This window comes from Mus caroli, unplaced genomic scaffold, assembly GCF_978045245.1.
Source record: "Mus caroli unplaced genomic scaffold, Mus_caroli_1 scaffold_6, whole genome shotgun sequence".
NCBI classification, from domain to species: Eukaryota; Metazoa; Chordata; class Mammalia; order Rodentia; family Muridae; genus Mus; species Mus caroli.
In genome coordinates, this window is record NW_028227261.1 from 50,736,989 (window position 1) to 50,764,944 (window position 27,956).

Below are 27,956 nucleotides of genomic sequence, written 5' to 3' on the forward strand. Positions count from 1 at the left end.
ATGCCGCAGAACTGATTGTTCTTCAGTTTTCTTCCTGCCATCAAGACTCTTCATAGTTCAGGGCTGCTTTTGAAATGCACTCCAGGGGAGATTGTCTCTGGAGCCTCTAGGCAGGATGTGTCCCACACCTCTCTTGGCTTCTAGTGGTTGTCAATAGACCTTGGAGTTGCTTGGTTTGTAGACCTACCGTCCAGTTTCTGCCTCCACAGTCATGACTGCCCTCCCCTCTTTCTCTCTGCTTTCCTCTCTTTGAATGAATACAGGTCATTGATTAGTTTAGGCCCCATCTGAATGCACATGACTTTATCTTACTGTAGTTTCACAGGAAAGACCAAACTCTCACATAAGGTTCTGTCCACAGGTAATGGGAACTGGGAGTTGAAGGGGTCTTTTGGAGGGATACAGTGGATGCTATTAGATAGGGAGTTACTACTAAAAACAAAGCCAGAGCAAAGATGATCCAAAAGTGGGTAGTTTTGACACGAACTCATTAACCAGCACTGTGGAAGAAATGTATTAAGCGGAATAAAGACTTTCTTCCTTTAGGATGACCTGGGGGATCCTGGATGTGAATCCCAGGTATTTCACGACCCTATCCTGGGGATACTGTTTAAACACTTCTTTCCGGAGGGTGAGGGGGGCAGGTCAACTAGTTCCATTTAAGTTTCTCATACATTTTCTCCCTCCCTCCCTCCTTTCCTTCCTCCTTCCTTTCCTCCCTCTTGGGGCTCTATGCATTCTGGACAAGATCACTCTGACAGATTTACACTCCAGCTCTCCTTTTACTTTTTATTTGAGACAGGCATCCACTAAGTTGCCTAGGCAGGTCTTGAACCTGAGACTTCCTATCTCAGCTTCTCAAAAACGCTGACTTACAGGCCTATGCTGCCAGGCACGGCAAGCTCCCATTGTATCAATGCACGTCCCAATACCTAAGCTTTTAGCTTACCAGCCATACAAAGCTGATATGATACACAGGATGAAGGCAGTGTATATGGGTCGTAAAAAATCAATGTATAAGCAAGCCAGTTTCATTTGGCTGTCGTATGGAAGAACATGTCCAGAGAACAAGGGAAGCCTGGATGGACAAATCAAAGGTACTGCGTCCATAGCAGCCTCCTGGGGCAGCACAGAAGTGGGTGAGTAGGTGCTCCTGGCTAAACAGCTATATGTAGAGAATAAACAAAGCATGCAGCCCTTTGACTCAGTAGGAGGCCAAAGCCTGACACAGCTTAATTAATGGAATTAAAGAGCTAGACCGCCATTCTTCTGATATGCCAGGAGCTTCGTGCCCAAGTGCTTCATCAGATGTTGCTGAAGCAAAGTTTGGACACTATAAGAGGAAGAGTGGGGAAGAGACGACATTGTTGGCATTAAGAACACACAGGAAAGACAAGATTCCTGGAACTGTCATGCAGGAAGGGCTGAGCCTTGCTCTGCATGGACGGCCATTGAGATCAAAGTTTAAGATTAATAGAGCAGAGGATGTTGGCTTAATGAGGAAGGACTTTCTTTCAGATGCGTTATGACATGTATGGAGTGAAGTGGACGAGTCTATAGGAAGTCACAGTGGGATAAGATTGCCTCAAGGAAGCTCCCACCAAATCCATGCCTCAGATTTGGAGTAGGGAAGGACAACATAATGAAGCCTTGTTAGTCTGAAGCTGAAAATAACCCAGCTTGGCTGGGAGGAACCCCAGACAGCAATTTCCTTAGTATTCAGAGGTGATCTCCTCCTGGATCTGGTTTTGAGATGAGATAATCGCAGGTTATCGCTCCCTCACTGAGAGAGTGTCTCTGAGCAGGAGGCAGGGCAGCACAGCTCTGAGGTCAAACATGCCTTTGAATCCCAGTGTCTCCGATTCTCATGTAAGTACTTGCTATAAAATGAAATTAGAGCGGTATAGTCCTCACAGGCTGGGCTGAGCATTAAACCAGCTGAGTAAGGCACATGCCAGATTCCATGCCACCAAGCAGAAGGGAGAGGCTGTTGCATGCCTGATGCTCTATGGATAGGGTGTACCTGGCCTGGTCACTTCTCTGAATTTTTCCTCTGCTCAAGAATGGACAGTTTAAGTCCCAGGCTGCTGTCTGATATCCAGGGAAGAAATTCTGAGAGATGTGGGAAGGTAAGGGAAAGCCCACATTTGAGAAATGCAGGTACAGAGAATATAAGCTACATCACCAACCACCAGGTCCAAAGCTGTTACACTGTCTTCTCCTGGGAGCTGGAGAAGCCACTGTCTAACTATTTGGAAATTGGTGAATTGGAGCATGGAGTAGGGAGGGAAAGATATTCTGGGCTGAGATAGCCCAGCCCAGAGCTCAGGGATCCTCCTGATTCTTTAGCAGGGCATGTAATAGGTTGCAGGCCCCTCAGCCAGGCGACTTCCCCCAGAGACCAAAGGCCACTTGACAGACATAATTGGTCTTCATTCCAAGCCAGCAGCACAGCAGCACATCCTTATATGTGACCGTAACTATTCCCACAGAGCCTTATGAGATAAATGCTCTTGTTAAGTTCATTCTCCAGACGAGGAGCCTGGGGCAGGAGCAATGGGAGATAATTTGCCAAAGGTCATGTGGGTAGAGAATGGAGGAGCAGGGAGCTGGGCCCAGGAAGTCTGATGCCAGGACCCAAGGCCTTGACCTAAGTGTCGCTACTGAGTCTGTCCCATGTTAGGCTGTTTTGAATGAGCATAGAGACTCTGAGGCAATCTCAGTAACAATCACTTACAAGAGTGGGGAGTGGGCATGGGCTAACTACTTCATGATTTCAGTCAGGCCTGACTTCAAGACACAGGTATGATCCTTGGCTTGACCATTCTAAGTATTCCCTTTAAGGGGGCCTGGTCCACACAGCAAAGAGATAGAGAGAAGAGGGGTCCCTTAGACCCTCCTCTCACAGGGTGGAGGCCAGACTCTGAGAGTCCTGCTGAGCCATATGCATATACTATGGGTTGTGGAGGAGGAAGAACAAGATGCCAGTGACTTGGGTGAGAGTGGGGGACTAGGAGCTGTATTCAAAGTCGCAATCCTTCTGCATTCATTTCCCGTACATTCAGCTAACTGCCAGCATTGCACCTCCAAGCAGGGTGTGGACATCAGGTGGCCTCATGGCCACCTTACAGAATGTTCAGCCTGACAGAGATTAAACTGGCAAGGACAGCTAAGGCAGAAAAATCTGTCAGCTTCCACCAAAACCCATTAGAGTCCCTGGGAGTTTTCCTAGCAGACCTTTGCCAACAGGGACAGAGTCACAGAGGTGGGGAAAATAGAGACTAAGAATCCTGCTGTGGCTGCCCCATCAGGGAGTATAATTACAGTGCCAGAAGGGACTTGGAGATAATCTAATCCAATGATGTTCACAGTGAGATCTGAGGAGCCCTAGGGTGCTAGGATCGCCCCCAGGGGAGGAGGGTGAGCCTGGTAGTCACCCTAACTTCAATGGAATTGCTCCACTTTCAACTGAATTAGATGTGGGGTGCATGGAAGATTTCATTAGGAAAAGGAAGTGGGGATAGGAAGTGATGAACAGTCCCCATTGGATTAGTTCACGCTTCTCATAGCACCAAACCTTAACTTTCGTGCAGGGAGAGGCACAGCCAGGGAAGTGAGCCGGCAGCCCTGGGTCCGGTTCTGTGTGCTCTGTTCCAGTGCGAGCGTTTAGAAGTTCTGCACAGACAATCTGTCATTCCCCAGGACCCACTGTCAGGTTCTGAAGGGTTTGGATTAGAAACTTACAAACTGAACCTCAGCAATCTGCTACAGAGATCTCTAACTAGACCTCTGCCTTGGATCTGCAGGGCGCTCATGGTTCTATTCCTTACAGCCTCCAAAGACTTGGGATTGTTCTCCCAGAGGAGAATCCTTCCTGCCTTGCTCTGCTCTCTGTCTTCCATGCAACCATGGATTCCAGTTTCATGAGATGGACTCCCAAGTGGCTTATTGTTTTTTCTTTCTTTCTTTCTTTCACTCTGTCCAGAGTTTCAAATTAACAGTGAGGCTGCAAGCACAGAGGTCTTGGTTTGCTACCCAGGGCATTTCCCCAAGGAAGGACTGTAGACCATTCTGGAGCCACAAGGTGGCCTCTGGCCCCACATCCCCAGCCAGCTGCTTCTACACTAACTGCCTCCTCCCCTGGCATGTTTTCCTGCAGACATCAAAGCCGCTGGCCACTGGAGCTGCTGGAGTTCCTGGTCAGGGTGCAGAGGAGGTTTCCAGGAGAGGAGGAGACAGTGCAACAACCCACCACCCAAGAATGGAGGTACCCCATGCCTAGGGAGGAACCTGCAGACCCAGGCCTGCTGAGTACCTCTGGATGCAGACTGGGGAAGGAGGCTGCAGATGCTGTTACCTGTCCTGGTTGCTGGTTAGGACTGCTTGCTGCTCTGAGTAAATGCAAACCCACAAAGGCTATTCTCTCAATATACTCATGATTTTTTTTCTAGTCTTAATTCTTAGCCTCTATCAATAACTTGGCTCTAAAGTTGCCTTCTTGTTCCAGGGAGTTGTTACCCTTTACTTCCCAGAACCACCTTTCTACCCTATTCTATTCAGGATGCTTAGCAGTAAGCGGGCTGTGGTTTAGATACATCAGGATGTATTCCTCACAATTCTGGAAGCATATACTGAGAGATGAAGGTTCCAGAGGGTCTAGGGTCTGGAGAGGCTGTGCTCCATTTTATATATGTCCTTTTGTTACGTTATCACATGGCAGAGGGGCCTCTAGGGCCTCTTTTGTAAGGGCACTAGTCCTACTCATGAGAACCTTGCCTTTATGACTTTGTCATCTCTCAAAGTCCAGCCTCCTCTTTCCACACTGGGTAGAGGACTTCCATGTGGAGAACTTAGAGATCCCAGCATTCAGACCCCAGACCATCTCCTGTGATTCTCTTCGTGGTAAGCAATCAAATTTGAAGACAGAAAGTGGCCTGGTTTTATTCAGCACAGTATCTTCAGATGCTAAGGCTATGCACTGCAGAGGGTAGGGGAGTTTAACAGCAATGGTTGCTGGACAAGCAGACAGACCAAGAGTCAGTTCATGGGTGAGGTCTGTATTAGTCAACCTCCCAGAGCTGTGGGTGGACTTGGAAGGGTCAATCAATAAAGATCAACGTCCATTCCCTGACCTTCCCGAAAAGAGCCAGTCACCCCAGCCAGCCTAGTGTTCCAGTGCACTCTAAACCATGTACATGTTCATCACAGTTGCCAAGTGACCTAATTAGGGTCTCTGTTGCTATGAGAAAACATCACAAGCAAAAGCAACTGGGGAGAAAAGAATAACTTCAGCTTGCATGCCTCACTCACAGTCTAGCATGAAGGGAAGTCAGGGCAGGAATTCAAGGCAGGAACCTGGAGGCAGGAACCGAAGCAGCGATCATGGAGGGGTACTGCTGGCCGACTTCCTCCTCATGGTTTTCTCAGCCTGCTCTCTTGGATCACCCAGTACCACCTGCCCAGGGACAGCAACACCCAGAGTGAGCTGAGCCCTCCAACATCAATCACTAATTTTTTAAAAAAACATACTACAGACTTGCTCAGAGGCCAGTCTAGTGTTTTTTGTTTTTGTTTTTGTTTTTGTTTTTTTTTCCTTAACTGAAGTTCCCCCTTCCAAAATGTGTCACACCGACATAAAACTAGATAAATCAACAGCCCAGGTTTATCCCTGGCTTCTCTTCGAAGTTGATAGACTATGTAGATATGAAGCCTTCAGAAACAGATGGCCAACTGTCTACACAAAAAAGAGGAGGCTCTTGGGCCACTGGGAGTAAATTATTAACATCAACATATGTAGCATCCAAGTGACTGCTGAGGGAGGACAAGTCAGAGAATGCAGTCTGCACACGTTATATATATATCAGAGGCAGCAAGCACGGCACCTATCTGAACCTGAATGGACTTTTTAACAGATCAACACGGAGGAGACTTTTGAAAAAAGAAATCCAGCCTGATACAAAACCTGACAGTGAGAAAGAACGTGGGGAAGGGGAACGTGCAGGTGTGTACGTGTTGGACGTGGGGACTGGGAAAAATGATGAAAGACAAAGAAAGACTTGTGTATGAAACGCGTTCCAGTGCATGCCACATGGCAAATTATTAGCATCATTATTGTTATTCCCATTGTTAAAATGTGATTCAGAGATTTACCTAAATAAACTTGGCTCTTCTATCTGAAAGAAAGAAAAGACTCCGTTCTTGCTTTCTATCTTGTGAATGTAGCTCTTCCCCTTTGGAGTTAATTTACATTCATAGTTTGCTTAGATTAGTGACTTGGTAATTTATTAGCAGCTACTTGCTAGCCAGTGACTTGAGGCCAGGTGGAGGAGGCCAAGCAGGCGACTGCTAAGGACTTTCTATCTTGCTCTAAACAGTAGTTCTGGAGCGCCCAACCTTGGCTGCCCATGAGAATAACCTGGGGGAATTTCACAAACCTCCTGTCCAGAAGCTGCATCCCAGACCAGTTAAATCTGAATCACTGGGGGCTGTCGTCAGCCATCAGCAGTCTTCAGTGCTCCCTTGGCAATTCCAAGCACAGGCAAGGTTGAACACCACGGAAAGAGAATGAGTCGTTATCTGCCCACAAGAAATGGGGTGCATGGCACACAGAGGGCCGGGGGCAGAGCACTTGAGCTTTGCTATTTGATGTAGGCTTCCCGAGGACCTCTAAAGGCTTGCTTTGTGAGGTCTATTCCACAGTTAAGGAAACTAAGTCTCGTGGGTCAGAGCTGTGGGTCAGATATGCCATGCACTACTTCAAGCACTTCCTTACTACCCACAACCCCTCAACCTACCGCCCAGCTCTGTTCGGTCTGTGACTGGAGGGCTCTGCATGGTAGTCTGTGGTGCTCAAGGCAGGGAGGAGATGATAATATAGGGATCCTTGTCAAGGGTGGGAAACCTGGGAACAAGATAGGAAATTTGGAAGAAGAGGCTGAAGCATCGATTCTCAACTAGTGGGTGGTAACCCCTCTGGGGGCGGCTTGTATATCAGCATATCATATTTACATTCTGATTCATAACAGTAGCAAAATTACAGCTGTGAATTAGCACAAAAACAGTTTTATGGTTGAGGGTCACCACAACATGAGGGATTGTATTAAAAGGTCACAGCATGAGGAAGGTTGAGTTCCCCTGGACTAAAGGATCACACCTGAGCCCAGACCACCAGCAAAACACAGAACTCTTCCCCCAGTAGCATCAGACATTAAAATAAAGCAGCTGTGGCAATCTTTTACCACATCAGTCTCTCCTTCCCAGCAGTGGTTCACCTCTACAAAACATACACCTCTCCCAGTACACTTCCCTCTAGGTCCTTTAAGAAGATCTATAATCTCAGGTTTTATAGGGAGTGGGGTGTAAACACATGGCTTAAAGATATACCCTTCAGCTTGACAGTGTGTCTTTTGAAAAGTAAATTAACGAAAGAGAGAAAGGCAGCGAGGAGAGAGGCTTTCTTCTTTTCCTTCTCCGAGAGGAAGATCTAAAGAGTCGCACACTCAGTGGATCTCTCTGGAGTGGCATGCCTTTAGGAGGAGAAGATGGACAGAGAGAAAGGGCAGGCTTCAAAAGCCATGCTGCAGAAACGAGGGATGCCTCAGCAAAGCCCCTGTGCCTTACAGGGAAGGGAAGATGATGCCAGAAAAACAGCCCAGCATTTCATTGCCAGGAAGGCAGGCTCCACGGCTACCTATCCACTTCAGTCATAAGCAGGCTAGGCTAGGAATGGGGCTCAGTTAATAGAATGCTAGGCTAGCACATAGGAATTACTAAGTTCAATCTTCACTACATGTCTTAGTCAGTGTTCTATTGCTGTGAAGTGACACCATGACCATGGCAAATCTTGTTTAAAAAAGGAGAGTTGCTTACAGTTTCAAAGGTTTAGTTCATTATTGTCATGGCAGGGAGCATGGAAGCATGGTAGGTGCAAGTTCTATATATGATCCACAGGGAGCAGGAAGAAAGAGTCCCTGGCCCTGGCTTGGGCTTCTGAAACCCCAGAGCTCACTCACAGTGACACACTTCCTCCAACAAGGACAAGCCTACTCCAAGAAGGCCACGCACACTTCAACACGGCCACACCTCCTAGTCCTTGCAAACAGTGCCACTCCCTAGGCATTCAAATATTTGAGCCTATTAAGACCATTCTTATTCATACCACCACATTATAATATAAACTGGGAGGTAGGGACAGGAGGAACAGAAGCGCAACTACATAGCATGTTCAGGACCAGCCTAGGTTAGGAGCAGTTATTATCTCAAAGAAAATCTATTTTTTATAGTAATACAAATTTATTGTCTTAATATTGTGAGGGCCTGAAGCTTGAAAGAGGTCTCACTAATATAAATAAAGTTAATTGGTTATTATAGCTGTAATTACAGCGGCTAAGTTGCCGAACACACCTAGGTTTCTAAAAGCAGAGGAATGCATGAAGAAAATGATTGCCAGCCCTAAAGAATGAAATAATGTTGTTGGGGGGAGGGGGGAAGGTGGATGCAGCCGCAGATAATCATATTAATTAAACTCAGTCAGTCTCAAAGAATAATTTTTTTCTCACTGATGGTTACTGGATTTTACATAGGTTCATAAAATCATGTTTGTATATATGGCACAAATGTAGAAGTGAGGGCCTAGAGTGGTTAGGGCTATTTATTGCTTGCTCTTCCAGAGGACCTAGGTTTGGTTCCCAGCATCCACGATAGGTAACTCACAACTGCCCATAACTCCACCTACAGCAACCTAACACTCTCTTCTGGCTTCTGCGAGCACTGCATGAATGTGCCGGTCATACACACAAATTACAATAATCATTGTTGTAAAATGGAGAAGTAAAATTGTCTAGGAGACAATGAGGACTAACAAGAGAGGAAAGGGTAAGAAAGGGCAGGGGAGTATGTAGGAGCATGCTTCATATACTATACATGTATGAAAACGTTTTATAACACAGTACCACATACATTGAATATTTTAAGAAAAAAAAAAGGTTATCAATACACTCATACCTAAACATATGGATAAAACCACCAGGGCTATGTTTCTCCTACAAGACACAGCGGTCAAACTATTCTGGGCATCTCCAGCTGTTGGAGGTGACTACAGTCCTTGGCTAGTGGTCTTTTCCTCAGAAAATCTAATGACAACAACAATAAAAATAAATTTTAAAAGAAAAGAGAAACAGAAAAAAAAAAGAAAAGAAAATATCAGGCTAATTCCCAGTGATACCTGGCGCCCAGGCCACCGCTGGATGCTGGAGGTACTAAGCTACAGGCCCATCAGTACAAGGACTTGGAGTCTGACAGAGGAGACCCATAGACAATTGCAATGTGTCCTTCATTGGGAAGAAGCCCAGAGGGGAATAAAGAAAGTCTAGTCTAGGAATCAGGGAAGACATCTGGAAGCCAGACAGCCAGCTGAGCCCTGGAAAAAAGTGAAAGTCAGAAAAGCAACACGTATCACAGGAAGGGGATGACACAGGCACGGGTGTTCTATTAGCTCTGGGGTGACGTGTGTTCTTCTCAAGCGGGTGATAGTGAGTGTGAGCCCCAGTGTGGTCATGAGCATTTCTAGGAGACCATGTGCTGCATCTCATAGCCTTTGCCAGCTGTCTCTCTGGGGTTTCTGTGCTCGGTAATTATAATGGCCGCATTCATAGCATGCTTTCTAATCTAAGGCCTGTGCATACTGTGCCTTCATTGTATCACACAGTTATCCTTAAAACCATTGTTTCAAAACCCTACTACTGTCCTTGACATAATGGAAAAAGCCCTCCATGACTAGTTCCCAAGTGTGCCTCTAACCCTAGCTCCCCTCCCCTCCCATCATTCTTTGGACATGGCTTAAGTTCCTTTCCCAGAAAGCCAATCCAGCTATTCCTAAGTATCCACAGCTCAACAAGAATATGTCCCTGAGTGGCTGTCTTCCTGCATGTTCCACATCCTATGACTATAGCTTGCCTGTCTGTCCCATCTACTGACTTCCATAACAGATGGGGACTTTTATTTCCCCTCGCTTTTTAGAACCCCAACAGCTAAGACATACCTCTCCATTTTCCTCTTGTTCTTTGATACCAATGACCAAAGTCAACATGGCCTTGGTGTTTGGCTGTCAAAACTTGTAAGAAAGACCGTGAGAGCAAGACACTGAGCAGGATTCCTGGATCCCATGACCTTCACAAAGCATTAGAGGACAGCCAAGCCCATAGCATCCCAGAGGCACAAATTAAAGAGCAAGCTCACCCCTTTCCACCTTAGTGAGAGAAACTCTATCAAATCAAATTAAAAGTCCCTTATTCATGGCCTTGGGATTTCCCCCCTTCCCCTGAAGAGATAAAGAAAAATATGTCTCCTTCCTGTATTAACAGCTTAAAGCGTGAGATAAATCCTCCCATCCTAACCTGTTTTTAACAAATAGACTTGGCTGTCAGGTGGCATGATACATGTCTGACAGATCTATTTATCCATTCTATTTCTTTAGAGATAACACGGAGAAGTTTTATCTGTTATTTGGCCCCCTCCCCCACTCTCATTTTCCTAACCAAGCCTGTGGAGCCCGCAGTTGATGGATGGATGGTGTTTGGGATGAAAAGGGGCCAGAATCAGATCGTTTTGAGGATGTGAACAAACCGGATTATTAACAAGGAGTCACTGGGCAGGAGGCAGTGGGGGAGGCTGAGTGGATCTCAGACAATGGCCAGTGATGGATGGAGGGACACCTGGGGCTGCAAGGTGTGGACTTGAGATAACTGGTAGCCGCTGCCGGGGTGATAATGGGAGTGCCCGGGCTCTGTGCCTGCTTCTGCTTCCGAGGCCAGTGTCAGGCCAGACACTTGACTCCTGCTGAAAATCCTCCAAGAATTGCCCTCTGCACACATGACCATGCCCCCCCCCCCTTCTCTCTCTATAGAATGCATGCTCAAGGAAGCAGTTGGCAGGCAAGTGAGGCAGGGAATGGGCAGGGTGCTTTTTGTATAGTACCCGAGCATACGAAGTCAGTTTAGTATGCGCCTCATGCCAAGTGTTTGTGGGTGATGCCTTCCCTTTGTATGTGCCATCTCATAAAACTATCGCATCTGTCACATGCATGGAGGACTCTAGGGGAGAAAGGGTACATAACTTGGGTAAAGAAAATGATAGTCTTCAGTCTCCTTGCCCTGTTTACTGCATAGACTCCTAGTCCATTTGATCTCTGCACTGCCGGGTTGCAGGCCAGGGTCCTTTCTCTGTGGGTATTGGTGACCTCCCTGCGAGTAATCTGGGACTGCTTCGCCTGTACTGTAAGGCTATGCAGGGCAGCCTCAGCAGCCTTGGACTGTGCCGGCTGCTTTGGAGCTGTGTGGTGTAACTTTAATTTTTTTCAAAGCCTATGTTTAATGATGGTTTTTAAACACTTTAACCTCCCTTGTAACCCCCCACCCATCAGAGGGGATGAAAAAGAAAGGCTATGGGGAAAGGGGAAGTGAACTTGTTTAGAAAGGTTCTTTGGAGCAACTCTCATCTGTGCTGTCTGGAAATGGGCAGTTCAGTTCATGGGTGAGCAGCGGCAGCTCAATCCATTCACAAATGCTTCTCTTATACACCAGCAGTCCAGTTTCATAGAGTTGGGTTAGCAGCAGCAGCAACATGACCTAGCAGAGACAGCCAGCTCTCAGCCTTGGCAGGAGTCAGCAGGAAGGACACCAGAAGTTCTTAGCTTTGCCTCTCTCAGGGAAGCGAAGATCATCGAAGGTGTGAGACCCACAAGTGTCACACAGCTAGCTGTACCAGCAAGTCTAGTTCAGCGTCTGTCACTCTGTGGAGTCCTGTTTATACCCTCTAAACATCAGGGGTCCTCCACGGGCCTTGCTTCAGCACGTACATCCAGTCAGCTTGAGTCTGAGGAAGAGGCAAGAAACTGCAGTACACCACCAGAAGTTTTTTGTTTTTTGGGTTTTTTGTTTGTTTGTTTGTTTTTGTTTTTGCTAAGCTTCTCTCTATGGACTCCTGACAAATGCAGTTCAACTATGCAGTGTAAGATGGACCAATACATATGTGTTGTTAGCAAAGAATCCTTCGTCATGTGCCCTTTTATGTGCATGCTTTAGCAGAACATCTTCTCTCCTGTGTCGGCTTCAGCAAAATGTTCCTTCTGGAGTCGGCCTTAGTCTTTCACACTTGTGTCCATTTCACTAAACAGACTTTCATGTGTTTGCCCCAGCAAAACACCACCAACTTTCCAAAGAACCCCTAAATTTCCTCTTCAGCATGGCCTCAGGAAAGTCACTTGGTCTCTCTGAGGTTGTCCTGTCACCTGTCACAGGCAGACAATAAATCTGCCTCTTGCAGGCACTGAGAGGATTAGGCCTGGATTAGGAATGTGAAGTTCTTTGTCACCGGTAATGGTCTCTGCAAATATTAGTTATTATGCTGTTACATTTCCCTTAATAATGCAGAGCTTGGGAGAGAAAAGGCCTCCATGTCCTTTATTAAGATATCCCTAGGAGCTGAGCAATTCTGTGTCCTTTTATTCTCATATGTTGTAGTGGGTTTTGCACTGAGATGTTTTTAAGGCAGTTCTAAGTGAAAACCAACAGCATGGGTTTCTTACTGATATTTTGAGAATCCCTGACAATGATCCTGGCAGTGATTTATCTAAATAAAGAGGGCCTACTGGACCCAGGGCTTCTTCTAGGTCTAGGGATTCACACGACATCTACATTGCCCCAAACGACACGTGTCACACACTTCTTACAAGTGAGGGGAAAGAGGATCCTATTGTACAGAGCTTGCTCAAGGCCATAGAGCAGTCAGCCACTGAAGTCAGCACTGGCTTCAGAGCTTGTCTGTGGAGTATTCTACTACGAAGCCTCTCCTCAATGTCTCTAGCTCTGTCTAAGAGGTATGACATCATGCCTCTGTCTCTATGAACAGACACTTAAGCATTTGAATGCCTCAGGTAAGAATCCTGCCAAAACTACAGACAGGTTATTCAAAGAGGAAATGTCTACACTCACTGAGCAGAGTGTCCCAAAGACCATCATGCTGCTGTTAGGTTGTATGTGGGCAGTTCAGCTATGAGGAAAACTGGAGGCTATAGAGATGGCTTAGTAAGTACTGTGAACTTGGACTACAAGCACCCATATAAAAGCTGGGTATGGCAGTATACATCTGTAATCCTGGCATGGGTCAGGAGGAGACAGAGACAGGAGGATTCTAGAGACTTGATGGTCAGCCAGTCTAGCCCAAACTGGAGTTCCAGATCAAATGACAGGGCCTATGGAAATTAAGAAGAAAAAGAGTGATAGAGATTTGAAAACTGACAAACGCACGCCATGCATTGGTGTAGGCAAACACACATGCACATCAGCAGCAGCACCACAAACTGAAAAGTGAAAGAATAGTCTGGAGTGGATTCTGATGGAGCACACATGTAATTCCAGGTGGGGGGAAGAGGAGGAATTCAAGGTCATCTTTGGTTGCACAGTAAGTTTAAATGTAGCCTGTGCTCCCTGAGAACCTGTCTGCCTCATAGGGGGCAGGAGGGAGAGGAGGAGGAGGAGGAAGAAGAGGAGGAGGAATGAAACAAAATGAAACAAAAATAACCTAGGTCAGGGTTTACATCAGAAGGGGACACAAGTGTGACTTAATCTGCTATGGCAGAGGAAGCAGGGCCTAGAAGGTATCCACCACATGGATGGCAGAGGGACCACTGTCCTTCCAGGCTGTCTTTGGATATGAAATTTGAGTCAGAATATTGGAAGACAATTTAATCTCCTACCCATCCCCAACCCCTATACACACCAATAGGGAGATTGGGCTTTATTACCTATGACCTTTGTCCTTACCAGGCTTTCAGACTGAACTCACCCTGTCAACCCTCCTAACACCACATCTTCTCTTCCTGGGCTTCACTTTTCTTTTACAATGCACGATGCTCCAGAACAGGGCAATCTTTCATTGATGCTTAACTGTCTGTCTTTGGGGTTTCCGGGCCTGAAGTATTGTCTTTCACCAGGTCACTAAGGCTATAAAGCTGTTCACCAGCATGGGGCAGTCCTTCCCTTGGCCCAGCTTGCTCCTTTTCACTAGTCCATTATTTTACATGATATTTATTGACAATCCCCTAGTGCCAGACACTGTCTTCATTCTCTAAAAGAGATTACTATGCTGAATGCTACCATGAGCAAAGTATAGGATGATACAGCAATAGAGAAAAACATCTATTCTCCATGGGTCAGCTTTCTGTTACTGTACTGTTACTGTTACTGAGATTGTAAAGTGAAAGAAGAGGATTGTTTTGGTTCCCAGTCATGGTTGGTGATGCTAGGTCCTACAACCCATTTGAGGACATGCCCCAGTGACCTAAAAACTCCCATCATGTTCTACCACATGAAGTTTTCCGATACCTTCTAATATTTCTAAGAGGAGGACTATGTTACAGGTCTTTGGAATCATTCTAACCCAACCCTGTAGCTTAACTTTACCCCACAGGAACAACTGTCTGAAGAAAGAGACAGCTGACACATGGAGGATGAGTTGAGCAGAAGTTCATGCTGCTGTGTGTAAGATCCTACGGGGATGCAGGGACAGGGCGTTTCTCCATCAACGAAAGCACTTAGGTCCCCCAGGGTGCTGCTAAAGGCTTTCTGCACCAGCACACTCTCTCTCAAAAGATTTTCTATAAATGCTTGAGAATCACAATATCATTGTTTCTCTGTGTAGCCCTGGTTGTCCTGGAGTTCCCTCTGTAGACCAGGCTTGCCTGGAACTCAGAGATCAGCCTGCCTCTGCCTCCCAAGTGCTGGGATTAAAGGTGTGCATCACCACCACCCAGCTTCAGGGTCTTCTTTTTAAGACAGAGATGGCCCTTCTGCCTGTAGTCTGGCCTGCAGCAGCTCCGTCCTGGCCCTGCAGCCCCCCTCTTGCTTGCTGCAGTTGGCCAGTTCTTGCTAAGGATCTTCCTCTGTCATCTATGGCTCGCATAAATTCTATCCCATCAAACTCAGAGAAAAATTAAATGGGATAATTCAGGTTAAAGACTTCATAAACTGCAAAACCTTCTAATTGGCAGCTATTATTATTATTATTGTTAAAGTAATTATAACAGTTATTATCCCCACAGAAGTTATGCTATTAGCCCAAGGTCACTCTGGAAAGCCTCCTATCCTGGCATTCAGCATGCAGAAGAGATCATGACGTTTTAAGAATCCTCCTCTTGGACGTGATCATCCCTCCCACGTAGGTAACTTGGGATGTACATGTACTCATAGTCCAGGGTCACTGCTAAATCACACTGTTTGGGCTCTACAAGAATCCTTCAGCTCAGCCCAGGTACACTGGGGTGAGCCACAGTTGCCAAGAGTCCTAGAGTACAGTTTGCATTTATTTTGTTTAATTCTTACATTACGTTTCCACCTCCTCCTAAGCGCATTTGTTTGTAGAAAGAGCCACGTGGGGAAGTTCAGCCCACAAATAAGAATATAATTATTACACAGTTTAGCAGTGCCTGGGCGTCACCCGGGTACTCAGTGGTGCTTCACAATTCAATTGTCTCTCCTTCAAGACCACATTTAATAGGATAAACAATTTCTGCTAAACGCAATAAATGTGAACCTGGGCTGTCATCTCCATAATCAACTCAAATCTCCCATTAGAAGCGGTGGCTGTGATTGAGATTCAGAATTTAATTTGGCGGTGCTCGCCTCGATGTGCTACTGTCAGCTTCCTGGGAGCCTCCCGTCAACCAAAGACAGAGTGGCTCTTCCCTGTCTCGGGGGAATCTTAAAAGAAGATAGATTATAACTCAAGAAAATTATACTGCCTCCGTATAATGAAAGAGATAAAACATTATTGCATTATCCTGTTGAAATAACAGCAGACAGCAAAGCAATAATATTAAACTAAACAAGGGTCCAGACCCGTCAGTTCGATTGCAGGGTACAGGGGATGCAGAAAGGCAGACAGAGCTGCTCTGCTGCCTGCCACTGCCCCAGGCAGTGAATCCTCAGCTACTCCCAGTTTTCTATTGACTCTGCTGGAGAGAGCTGGCCAGGCTTGGAGAGAAGCCTCAGTACTGTGGATGTGTTGAGCTCTCAAATCCAGCTGCTACAGATGCAAAGCAGGTATCTTGCCTGAAAACAGTTGATTGCAAATGAGTCTGATGACCCAAAAATTACCCGTAACAAACTGCTTTTCCACATCTGATTTATTCCAGGAATAAACTCATTCAAGTTCCTCCATCAGGGAGATGTGCCCATGGGCAAACAAAACAATGGAAAAAAGGAATGTATGAAAACCACGGAGCTTTAACCACTTAGTAATTAAAAAACTAATAATAAAAAGATATTGATAGCCCGGATATCAGTAGTCATTCTGCTGGCCTCTTTTAGTTCTCATCCCCGCCAGTAGTATTTGCACCAAAGCTCAATGAGCTAAGTGGAGTGTGCAGACAATCAGTCCCTCAGAGGAGGGAATATGGGATGGCAGTACATACTACCACACAGCCAAGAGTCCTCTGACCTGTTGCCCAGACACTATGATCTTCCCTTTCCTTTGTAAATCTTTTCTACTGGAGTGATCAGTTTTCCTTGGCTCGCAGTCATGCTCTCTTATTGATCACCATTCAGGTCTGGCCCTTGATGACTGTTCCTATATGCTTTGCTTCCTCTGCTCAGCATCAAAGAAGCTAAGGGGACCCAAAGCCACTCTCCTGACTAGGCACAAGAACACACATCTATGCACACATGCACACATACCTGCACACCAACCCCCTCACAGAAAGACACACAGCTTTCTGCTGCATTTTATTTCAGGAACAGTTCTCTGCTAACTACAGACTCATTCAGAAAAGGAGACCCCCCCGCCCCCCCCCCCCCCCCCCGCTAGATTCCAGAGCCTTGTTTGTAGCACAGTTCTGACATTTTCTAAATGGTATGGTGACCTGGAACAAGTCACTATATGGCCCCAAGCCTGTATCCCATATATTTGTCTTGCAAGGTTGTCATAGGGATTGATTGGTGCCACACAGAGATCATTTCATAGAGATTGGCTGTCTTCATTACTGAAGACGACTCTGTGCTTACCAAGGGATGAACAACTTATCAATGTACTGTTTCATTATTCAACACCTACTATGTGTCTTTGTCACTACATGGTGACCAAGAGAGTTTTTGGCTCCCAGACCTTGTGGACGTAACAAAAGTGCAGAGCGTGCAAAGGGAGGTTCACCATGCAAGGACTTAGGGTTTTGCTCAATCCACTGTTTACTCAAATTATCACGCACTCATCAAACAAATCTTTTTAAAGGGCAGAGTGGCATTGGGTTTTGTTGTGACAGCCCTGGGTGGGAGCTGGTGTACTGGAAGCCTGGCTAAGTGTGTGAGGGTTGGAGTTCACGTAGGATCTCCTTTAACAGTTGAGTGTTTCGGAAGCAGGACCCGAACAGGGGCTGCCTCCTCTGTGAGGGGCTGGATTGTTGCACTGCCTTTGTCTTGTTTTGTGTCCTCCAGAGCATGCAGACCAGTCAGACCAGCAACTCCACTTCCCATCTATGGGGATGTCTGTAAGAAAGAAGGAAAGTGGATGTGAACTAGTTCTTATACTCTCTTGTCCTAGAGGTGGTATAGGATTGGGCAAAGACGCCAATAGGCTTCTGGAATCTGAATCTCTGATATCTCCCTTTAAACAAGGGTCTTTTTTCTCTTGTCATTGTTTTCTTCATTCTCTCCTCGCATAGAATACTTCCACATTCTACAACTATTCCTTGCCCAGGGTGCTCTTCCCTTTCCCCTAACATCGTCAATCCAATTAGTCCTTTAGATCTCAGTAAACTTGTATTTCTTCACAGAAGCCTGCCGTCCTTACCTCTTCATCACATCCCTGTATTCTAAGCTCTCGGAGCACTTGTAGCAATTGTTGCATAGAAATTTTAAATGTGTTTATGGAATAATTTACATAGCCTTAGTCTTGTTACACCACAACCTTTGTGATGACAAGGACCATACCTGATTTGCTCGTAATGAATCTCAACAACTAGGCCGGCAAACAGCAGGCCTCCTGCAAATAAGCAATGGCTGGCAGGAAGATGAATGGGCGGGTGGGTGGACGGATGGGTAGGTGAGTGGGCACATAGATGCATGTATGAGTGGTGAGAGGATGGATGGGTGGGTGGGTGGGTGAATGAATAAATGAATATGTGACTAGGTGGGTGGATAGATAGATGGATGGATGGGTAAACATGTTGGTGGATAGATGGTTTGGTAGATGGTGAATTGGTAGGTGGGTGGACAGAGGCATGGACAGATGGATGGAAGGGTAGATGAGTATGTAGGAGGGGGATGGGCAAATGAATGGCTTACAGATTAGACACATTAAGATACTGGATAGTTTCTCATGCATGAGGGCTATGTTATCTACTGTGAGAGTGGGACATTTTAAATGAGGTGAATAGCACATCCACTCTATGCCTTGATGCTTGTTGTCTATTAAGGATTGGCTTTGGTCATAGATAAGGCTGTGGAATAACTGTTTCCCTGTGATAAATAGGTGCAAAACGAAAGAGCTAACGTGGACAGTTTCCAAGGTCTCTTCTAAACAGAAACACTGTGGGAACACTGTGGTCTTGTGATCCTACACTCTGAGCAGGTCACTCTCCAAGATCTGGGTGAGGTGCAAGAGGAGATAACAAAGCCAACCATGATATAGAAGGACATGCTTAAAGGCTGTGCAGTCAGCCATGTTTGCTAACCTGGACCTGGGTTTCTGCTTTCACTCTGAAATGTGACCCACTGATCTTTAGCTTCTTTATCTGTATAATGGGGCTATCACCAGTACTGTCTTCATGGGCTTGTTGTAAAGAATAAATTATTTTCTATGTCTAAAATACAAATAATAAATCCAAAACAAAGCAGTTAGTGCTTATTTTGCCCTTCCAGTTTATCAGCCATCATTTTAAATGATTTATATGCCTCACTATAAACTCAGGTGTGTGAGCAGTAAACAGGATCATGTCCACGTCACGGCCAAGAGAGGGCAAGGTCTTGTTCAACCTAAAGTTATTAAATGACAGTGATGAGCTCTGATTCGAGCTGAATTCAAGAACCCAGCCAAGGGGCCCACTGCACAGTGAGGTGCATAGAGAATGCCCTAATGTTTTATCAGATGTATTAGATTCATTTAAGGAGGCCACCAAAAGGTTATGGGAAGGAATAAAAATGAAAGAGGTATGGGAGTCTGACAATTCTTAGATGACAAAGTGGGCAAAGAATTTGAGAGTACAAAGGAAAGTTTTATTAGCCTTTCTTTTATTAGATGTCTATCATCTATGTACGTATGTACGTACGTAAGTATGTATGATGTATCTATCTATCTATCTATCCATCTATCTATCTATCACTGAGAAACAACCACACCTTAGTCATGGAGTTGCAGATGTCAAAGGCATATGGCATTACTTACAGAATGAGGGGAGGAAAAACAGCATGAAAAACATTATGTGTACATATCTTCAAAAGGAATTGACTAATGCCACTGAGGGGGTAGGGAGTGTTATAGGAATTTCTACCTAGGGGACACACACACACACACACACACACACACACTGGATTTGGGTTAGATAATACAATGTGCCCTCCCCAGCCTTGAGCGGGCTAAATCAGACCTTGTTTTTGCCACAGCTGGCTAGCCCACCTAGGGTGGAGTCTTCCCAACTAGGTAAAGTCTATTGTCTGCCACATCTGCAGCTTCCTGCAAGAAGCTACTACTCGCTGAGCAGCCTGAGCTTGTTCTCCTAATGTGATCCTGACAAGCCAGGAGATCTTGGCATAGTGGGGGATGTGTTCCCCCCTTTTAAGTTCAGACTCAAAAAGTAAACATTGAGCCTTGATCAGAGAACTTTGTCTTGGCTCATTATTTCTTTTGCTGTCCTTCTCACCCATCCCCAGCTTTCCTTTCAGGAACCCAGTCACCTGGGCAAAGGACATAAGCTCCCACCACAATCTGAGATGGCTTGGGAATGTCACACATGAACAGTCCTACACGATGGTGCATTCCCAAGGGAAGAAGTGATTAAAAAAAAAAAAAAAAACCCAGGCGGGATCCTGAGCATCATAATGACAGCCTTCAAGGCCATTTGTTCTTTTCAGACATTTTCCAGGGTGTGTTTAGTCAACTAACTCTGGTAGATTCATTACCTTTCCGATAGGTAACCTCACAGGCTGTGCCTTGGAAGCCACCAGGACAGATGCACTCACAGCGGGATCCTGAGAAAAACAGGCAGAGAGCATGATCACACCCTGGGAAAGCAGAACCCAAGAGCTCAACCTCAAGCACCTGTGTTTCCATCTGGTAGAATGGGAACAAAAACCGTGAGTGGGATGTTATCGAATGTGCGGGCAAGAGCTGCTCCTTTCCTGGGCAGGAAGGGTGTTCATTGCCATTATGAGAATTATATGGTACCATTGAGAAAATTGCTCCATAGTTGATCTTTGACTCACACTTACATGCTTCCAGGATCAGATGCTGCCTTGGCAGTCCCTGAGGCCAGCCATCTCTTACCACAAGTAATAGTCTAGTCTCTGCTTAAGCTCCTTTAGGGAGATTCCCCACTATTTGAGTCTTGCCCCATCTACCTTTGTCAAGTTCTGAACCTTTAGAAGTACTTCTATATACCAGGAATCTGCCGCCGTGGACTATCTCTCATCTGATCATGAAGACTGTCTCCTCAGGACAGATTCTGTGAATGTCCTCATCTGACTCCATATTACCCCATGACTCTATTCTACAAGCTGGTAGACACCAGCTGCTAAGTTCTAAATTTCTTGCAAAGCAAGAAACACTACGGTAATCCTAGACCCAAACTCTGAGCCGCTGAGCTGATCCTACTTCCTGTGAATTGACCATCATGCCCACAGCTCCAAGCTTCAGCTAAATGCTACCCCTGAGGACCCCTGAGGCTGGAGTCTAGGTACCCTGACAACCAGAGCAGAGTCCCCCAGCTGCCACCTTTCTGATTTCTTAGGAAGTAAAAGTGGGTAAAGAGTTGCCCTAGAGTCGGCATCCCTGCAGATGATGCCTTCCACAAAGAACCCCAGAGTTCTGAAAAGTGGTACCTTTCAGGACAGGGACTCCATTCCCTCTGCAAGGAGCACAGCGGCAGGAGCTGACCTCCCTCTGGAATTCTTCTAGTGCCTTCTTTAAGTTCTGCTTCATTGTGCTGGAGTATGCAAAGTCTGTGGCTGTCACAAGCTCATACAGGGGCTCAGCCTGGGACAGAAGAGACAAAACACACATCACCTAGAGGCCAAAGCAAAGCTACAGGGGAAGGACAGTTGGAGAGGGCAGTGCACAGAAAATGCAGGAGGATACACCCAGAACAGGACAAATGCTACATACAGCATGCAGCTAGTTGCCCTCCTCTCTGCCTCCCCAACCTGGGAGATACAAGTTCACCTGTTCAAACTCAATTCAACTAACAACGAATACCTACTAAGTGCTAGATATGAATCTAAAATAACTGTAATGTGAGAATCTATTCCTAGGGACTTCCGAAGCCAGAGGCAGACACTAGTGTAAACTAGTGGCTTACAGACAGTCTCTGACTTGAGATCTCTCAACCGCAAGAAGGCAAGAAAGTGATTCCTCTTTAGTTGAAGTGTATTGTGAACTTCCCAGGCTAGTGATAGGTTCTGTCAAGAGTACTGTACTACCGGGCGTGGGAGCGCACACCTTTAATCCCAGCACTTGGGAGGCAGAGACAGGCAGATCTCTGAGTTCGAGGCCAGCCTGGTCTACAGAGTGAGTTCCAGTACAGCTAGGATTGCACAGAGAAACCCTGTCTCAAAAAAACAACAAAACAAAACAAACAAACAAAAAATGTACTGTACTGCAGCCAGTGCTGGGGGATCTGGCCCAGGCAGCTCCTCCATCACGTGAGGCATAAATCTCCCATGCCGCCAAGCGGTGTTCCACAGGTATGGCAGGCCAAATGCATTTCTGCCTTGATATTTTCAATTCATGATAGGTTTAGTCAGCCCCAGCCCCACAGTGGGTCAAGGCACATGGTTTCTGTACCACAGGGTTTCACACAGAGTAACAACCAAACCAAACCAGATGAGAGGAGCAGGTGCGGGGAGGGGCGGGAGGAGCAGGAGGGACAGGGAGGGCTGTGGTAGGAAGGGGCTCATCTGCCTTCATGTGGATCATCTGGAAGGTGATCAGTTGGCAGCTCTTCGGCTTACTTTCGGATTGCTGTCCCTGCATCATCACCCTCCAGTTTTATGAGAGTCACTCACATGTTATGAGAAGCTCCCTCCAGGAAGCCTCACCCCAAGGCTCACAGTCCCTTCCCTCAGTGGCCTCTGCACTATTCACTTGAAAATATTCTGCTTTCCAAATGTTCCTTTATAATCCTTAAACTTTTTCACGCGAAGTCTCCATTTTCTTCTCTGATTTGATAGTAAGCTCGCTGGGGAGAGAGGCTTGGAGCTGCTCACTCTTATCTTTGGACACAGCCTCACGTTAAGGGTAAAGAGGATGGCTGGCTGAAGAGGGTCAGAGCGATGCGGTGTGTATGGGAGACACGGCAAGAGTTAGAAAAGAACAAGCGGAAACCGGAAACCGGAAACCGCAGTTGCTGGTCACTCTGTGCATGCGCATCAGTGGCTATACATCTATGGGTGAGAAGAACCAGGGCCCGCCAGCTGTTTTGCTGTGTCTGTTCCTCTTAGGGATGCAGATCCAGGGCCTGGTTCCTCTCCAGATTTTGTTTGTGATCCTGTCCTAATTCAGCCCTGGAGAGTTTAGGGTCTGTCTAAATGCAGGCAATCATGCCTAATAGAAGCCTCCAGTGGGAAGAAAATTGCTTCCATTTCTTAATGCATCTGATGCTGACCTTCGCTCCAGTGGGCAAAGCAAGGCCCCTTGGAGGTCCCATTGTCTCACCGGTCTGTGGTCAATGAATTGATCCAGAGGCTGTTTTCAGAGAGACCAGCCTGCTGGTCCCACCTGGGGGAGGGTAAAAGGAGGGGAACTTGACAAGGTTCTCAACAGTCAGCTTTTGGCTTTTGCTCTGAGCTCCTCGAAAGACCTACTTTAACCACCATGGCGTTTTCCTACCAAGACATAGCGCTAGCTGGCAGCCACATCTGAATAAACACCTTACATAGAGTGCACCTCAGAAGGTGATGCGCTTCTGGCCTCACAACGCGGTGATGACTGGTGCAATTGTCAGGTGAGGAAAAGCTCCAGGTGGTCACGTGATTCATTAAAGCACAAACAAACACACACACAAACAAACAAGAACTCTGAGATGAAAATCCTGGTACTATCAGGTGTGGAGTCGAAAGCCTGTTTCCCCTCCTAGTTTAGGATGGTTACTAATACAAGCGTCTCGGGAGTTCCCATCTCTAGCCTCACCCCTGTGTTCTCCAGTTTGTAGGCTATGATGGTTTTCTTAGGTGAAGTAGTTATCCCACGGCATCAGGGCAGCCTTTACATTTGTGTTAATTTGGCTGTACCCAGTATGTGCTCATTGTCTGTTTTCCTGTCTCTCGTCTCCTGCCTCCCTTCCTCTTCTTTCCCTTCATTTTTTCTACCTCTCTCTTCTGCACCTCTCTCTTAGATACTCTATCTTGAATATGGTGGTCACTGGGTCTTCTTTAACACACTTGCCCCTGGGAAAATTTTTTTTCTTATCACAGTATTTTGAGGGGATGCTGGAGAATATCTATTTTGCTCCAGGCAAATCTCTGCAGTGCACCCTGTTGTTCTTAACTGTGTCAAATAATTGTCACCAGAGCTAGCCACCACAAGGAGATGACATACATGCTGCATCACACCTCCCCCCTACCCCCCATTTCTTCACAGCAGTTTGAGAACTGGGTGGTTCTCCATCTTCTCCTGGGACAGTTCAAAAAGCTGGGGCACAGAAAGGTTAAGTAAACTGACAAAGGTGTCGCCTCCACCAAGGGTGGGCTGTGATTGTTAATATTGTGCTTTGTTGTCCGATAATTCATTTATGTATTTTCAGACTTATGGACAGCCAGATTATCACTGGTGTATAAATGTAATTTTATATCTCACCTTTTCACTTATCATCTCCCTGTGTGACTCAGCCTGTGGTGATAGAACAACTTTCCACAGCTTGAGGTTTACAAAGACAGACTGGTTATGGATATAGCTACTTTTCTTTTAAGCCTCGGGTTGATACTTTTGCCCTTTTAAGCTTTGCTGCCATAAGTATCCAACCTAGCCATACATATTTATTTACAAAAAATAAAACCAGTTAAAAACAGATCAATAGCTATCAACATTTTTCATAGTATGGAGATACTGAATTTAAAATATCTCCCTAGATGAGAGCCAAATTACATTGCCATCTTACCCCACATGGTGCACATGGAGGCCAGAGCTCGACCTTAGCTGATGTTTCACAGCCATGTGCCTTGTGTTGTTTTGAGGCAGTCTCTCAGTGAGCTGGCACTCACTGATAAGTCTAAGCTGGTTGGCCAGTGAGTCCCAGTTGTCTTCCTGGCTCTGCCTTCTCAGGACTAGGATTACAAATGCAGCCCACTACACATGGCTTTTAAAAAATAAGGGTTCTAGGAATTTGAACTCTGGTCTTCATGATTGTACAGAGAGAAATAAACCACTGGGCCATCTTCTAAGTCCATAGCTGACAGGGTTTTACTAAAATAGTGCTAACACTAACGTCACACAAAGCTTCTTTTGCTTTGAGAAATTCAAGACTTACTTAAACTCTCCTTTTGGATATAGCCTCTCAAAGGCAGGCTTACATGTGATAGGGCAGCAGATACTCCAAAGCTGGCCACACATAGTAGGGCTGCAGCTCTTCAGAGGACCATGTGGTAGAACTGTAGCTTCTCAAAATCAGGCTTGAACAGGGTAGGGATACATTTCCTTAGAGGGAAGTTTGCAGATAGTAGGGCCACAGGTCTCCCAAGGCAGGTTTTCATATGGTAGGGCTACAGTCTTCAGAGGGAGATTTGTGCACAGTAGGGCTATAGGTCCTCAGGCGTTCTGTGTGACTTGTTCTGATTCCTGACAGGTGAACAGGAGCATGGAGGGAAGTGACTGAATTCTTCTGGCAATCTTCAGAGCCATTATCAGCTGTTATCTGAATGTTGGAATGACCACAGTAGGCAGAGCTCTCTTGGCAATACTTCTTGGACATGTGTAATTGGGAAATTGACTCATATTGAACTAAGATGCAGCATCACCTTGGCAATTCTGACCTCCTTATGAGCACCATTCATAATTTTTTCTTTCTACCCTAGGCAATTCAATGTCTTCTTCATCAGCTTCAGTCCAAATGTACTATCTAGCTACCTTGACCCATGCAAAAACATATGCAGATGATAGAGCGGTGATTAGGATTACCATTTAAATACAGGACATCCAGTTACATCCAAATGTCAGATAAGGGGCAATTAAAGAGTCAGTACGTTCTATGCAATACACAGGAGATGCTTGAAACCAAGAGAATTTATCCCTTCCTTATCTGAATTTCAAAGCTGAATGCTCTGTAGTTTCATCTGCTAAATCTGACAACAACCCTTTCTGTTTTGTCTCAAAATGCCTCGGGAGTTCGCCCACTGAGGAACACTTCACCAGGCCACACGCTTTTTCCTTTAAAGACCTAAGGTCAATGGTACACTGCACGCTGGAATGACTTCTGCCTTTGATTTTTCACTCCTGGGGGATACATTTGTTCCTAAAAGGAAGACATGTCAGCAGGGATGTGTTGCAATACTGTTTTGTTTTCAATATTTCTGCTTAGGTTTCAACACCGTGTTCATCCCATGTTGTGGGCACAGAGCAGATTCTGTACTACATGCCTGATGAATGTATGGACACACTTAATCTCACCCTTGGCTTGGGAAGGAGTCTTCAAGTGTTAGATGTCTACTTCTGTACCCTATCTATCACATTTCTTTCCTGTTGGTGTTTGAATCTCTTTGTCTTTTGTTTCCATATTATAAGAGTATTTTTTATAATACCTTCCACCTCACTGACTCGATTTTCTGCAGTGTCAATTCTGTTCTTTATGGCTTCCAATGTGGGTTTTAATTCTGCCATTGAGCTCTCGGTTCCCCACATCCAGCTACTTTCCTTGCATCTGATTAGTGTCTAAACAGCTCAGCTTCTATTTTTATTTCATAAATTCCTTATTTTCTTGAATTTTATTGTTGTCACAAAGCAAATGCATTCTCAGACTTACCTCCATCTCTTTTATAGACATGTGCTCATTTTCTGCAGCTTGAACATAATTCCCATCTTTTGCGTTAAAACAAATCTCTTTATTTATCCATTGTCATCTCTAACTCTCCTTTTAACAAGGTGCCATCTCTTCCTGTCTGCGCTTACCTGGAAATGACACAAGCTGGTTCCTGCTTGCATACCTTGCATCTGCAGAAATCTCATCTCAGCTCTTCTCAAAGGACACATTATTATACTCAGGCAGTGGCACAGAAATTGTTTATCCACTGGGCTTTCCTCTCCTGAAAATCAGCCATCACTCCAGCCTCCTAGAAAGCTGCCTCTGTAGAGAGGCCTTATTCTGGGATAATGTGAAGCAGCTGGCAGTTTCTGAGAGCAGAGAGAGTCCATGAGGTAGAGGGATGGATGAACATGCGCTTTCAGTGCAGGTGACAGATGTGCAGAGGTGCAGAGAGGTCTTCTGCCCTTCTGCCTCTCTCCTGCTTTGCTCCTCGAAATACTCTCCTCTATCATGCTCCACTTGACACCACTGGTTTGACCTCGTGTGACAATCCCTAGCCCAGACACAGGCACATTTTTCCTCACTGGCTAACCAAACCATTCTTCCCAGGTCTCAGCTTTAACAGCTATCAGGTAGGATGCCATAGTACAGAGCTACAATTCAGATACCTATTTTCCTCTCAAGTACCTGTCATCTCTCACACCTGGCTGTGATGCCATCTGGTGTCACCATGGTATCAATCAAGCTTGGGTTTCTCTGGAGCTGCCTGCAACCCATGGCTGGCTGTATCTCTATTGTGATTGTTGGTGCCTGTGCTCTGTGTGTCACTAGAGATTAAGTACAGAGGCAAGAATTGAATGGCAGCCTTCTTGTTCTGTGAAGCTATGCAGCTGATGCACAAATACAGATCCTGTTGAAAAATCGTCAGGGTTAGAACTGCAGTTTCTCGGCAAGGTCCAGTCTCCCATTTCCCCACCTTGATTGCAAAGAGAACTCTCAGGGGGTAGATATCTGTCCATCAATGACAGTCCAGACAGCAGCAAGAAAGGAGTGATGTAAGGCACGCTATAGGTACCGTGCAGACGTCCCCACAGGCAAGGACCTACCATGGCTGATGTGTGTGACAGTCCTGTTTTAACAAGCATCTGTTTAGTTTATTTACAGCTGCAGGATTCTTGTGTGGGAGGCAGGTGGTTAGAATCATTATTTTTCTACTCACCAAGCCCACAGGAGGAGGAAAGCGGCTAGATTCTCTTGTCTAGACCTAACAGCTTCTTGAACAGTCCCAGATGGGCATGACCTTCCTGGCCCTTGACTTGTCACAAAAGAAGTTGAGCACATTAAACTTTCAGACCACTGAAAGCATCATTCTAGATAACGTTCCTGATGCCCCAGCAGAGTGTTGTGAACTCAGCAGGTGCTCCAAACAACATTAGTTATCATCATCATCTCATTTTGCACTATCCTAAGAGCTGGGCATGCATGCTACTGACTTACTGCCCTCCCTAGGTGCCTCTTTCATCTGGGCATGTCTTTGTTTTCCTCTGGTATCTTAAAGCATGGTAGATGGTCCCCTTAGTAGCTTGGGGACCAACCAAGGAACTTGGGATCTTTAGGTGGCATGGGGTACTGTATTCTAACCTATTCACCTCATGTCTGTTTTTTTATTGTAATGCAAATAACTCAAGCATGGGGCCTGTGCCTTGATGAGCTACATGCTCCATACCCAGCTCATTGCAGACTC

At 45.8% G+C, this 27,956-nt stretch overlaps 2 protein-coding genes across 5 annotated transcripts in view; one reads left to right on the forward strand and one right to left on the reverse strand.

The window, feature by feature from the left end:
• The window catches only part of C8a (complement C8 alpha chain), a 62,431-nt gene extending 56,243 nt beyond the window's left edge, over positions 1 to 6,188 (forward strand). For all 3 annotated transcript variants that reach the window (XM_085839127.1, XM_085839126.1, XM_021159829.3), the window contains exon 11: positions 4,160 to 6,188. In XM_085839127.1, coding sequence (XP_085695253.1) covers positions 4,160 to 4,311 — 152 coding nt within the window. In that variant the 3' untranslated portion in view covers positions 4,312 to 6,188. The remainder of the gene's footprint in view (positions 1 to 4,159) is intronic.
• A 5,259-nt stretch (positions 6,189 to 11,447) lies between these two features.
• Positions 11,448 to 27,956, reverse strand: part of C8b (complement C8 beta chain) — a 43,726-nt gene continuing 27,217 nt past the window's right edge. Inside the window, exons 10-12 of one of the 2 annotated variants that reach the window (XM_085839128.1) lie at positions 21,084 to 21,237; positions 20,166 to 20,234; positions 11,448 to 11,871 (exon numbers count right to left, since the gene is read on the reverse strand). In XM_085839128.1, the coding sequence (XP_085695254.1) occupies positions 11,861 to 11,871; positions 20,166 to 20,234; positions 21,084 to 21,237 (234 nt within the window). In that variant the 3' untranslated portion in view covers positions 11,448 to 11,860. Of the gene's footprint in view, positions 11,872 to 17,213; positions 17,535 to 20,165; positions 20,235 to 21,083; positions 21,238 to 27,956 lie in introns of those variants that run through there. The other variant, XM_029476215.2, reaches the window with a different exon arrangement.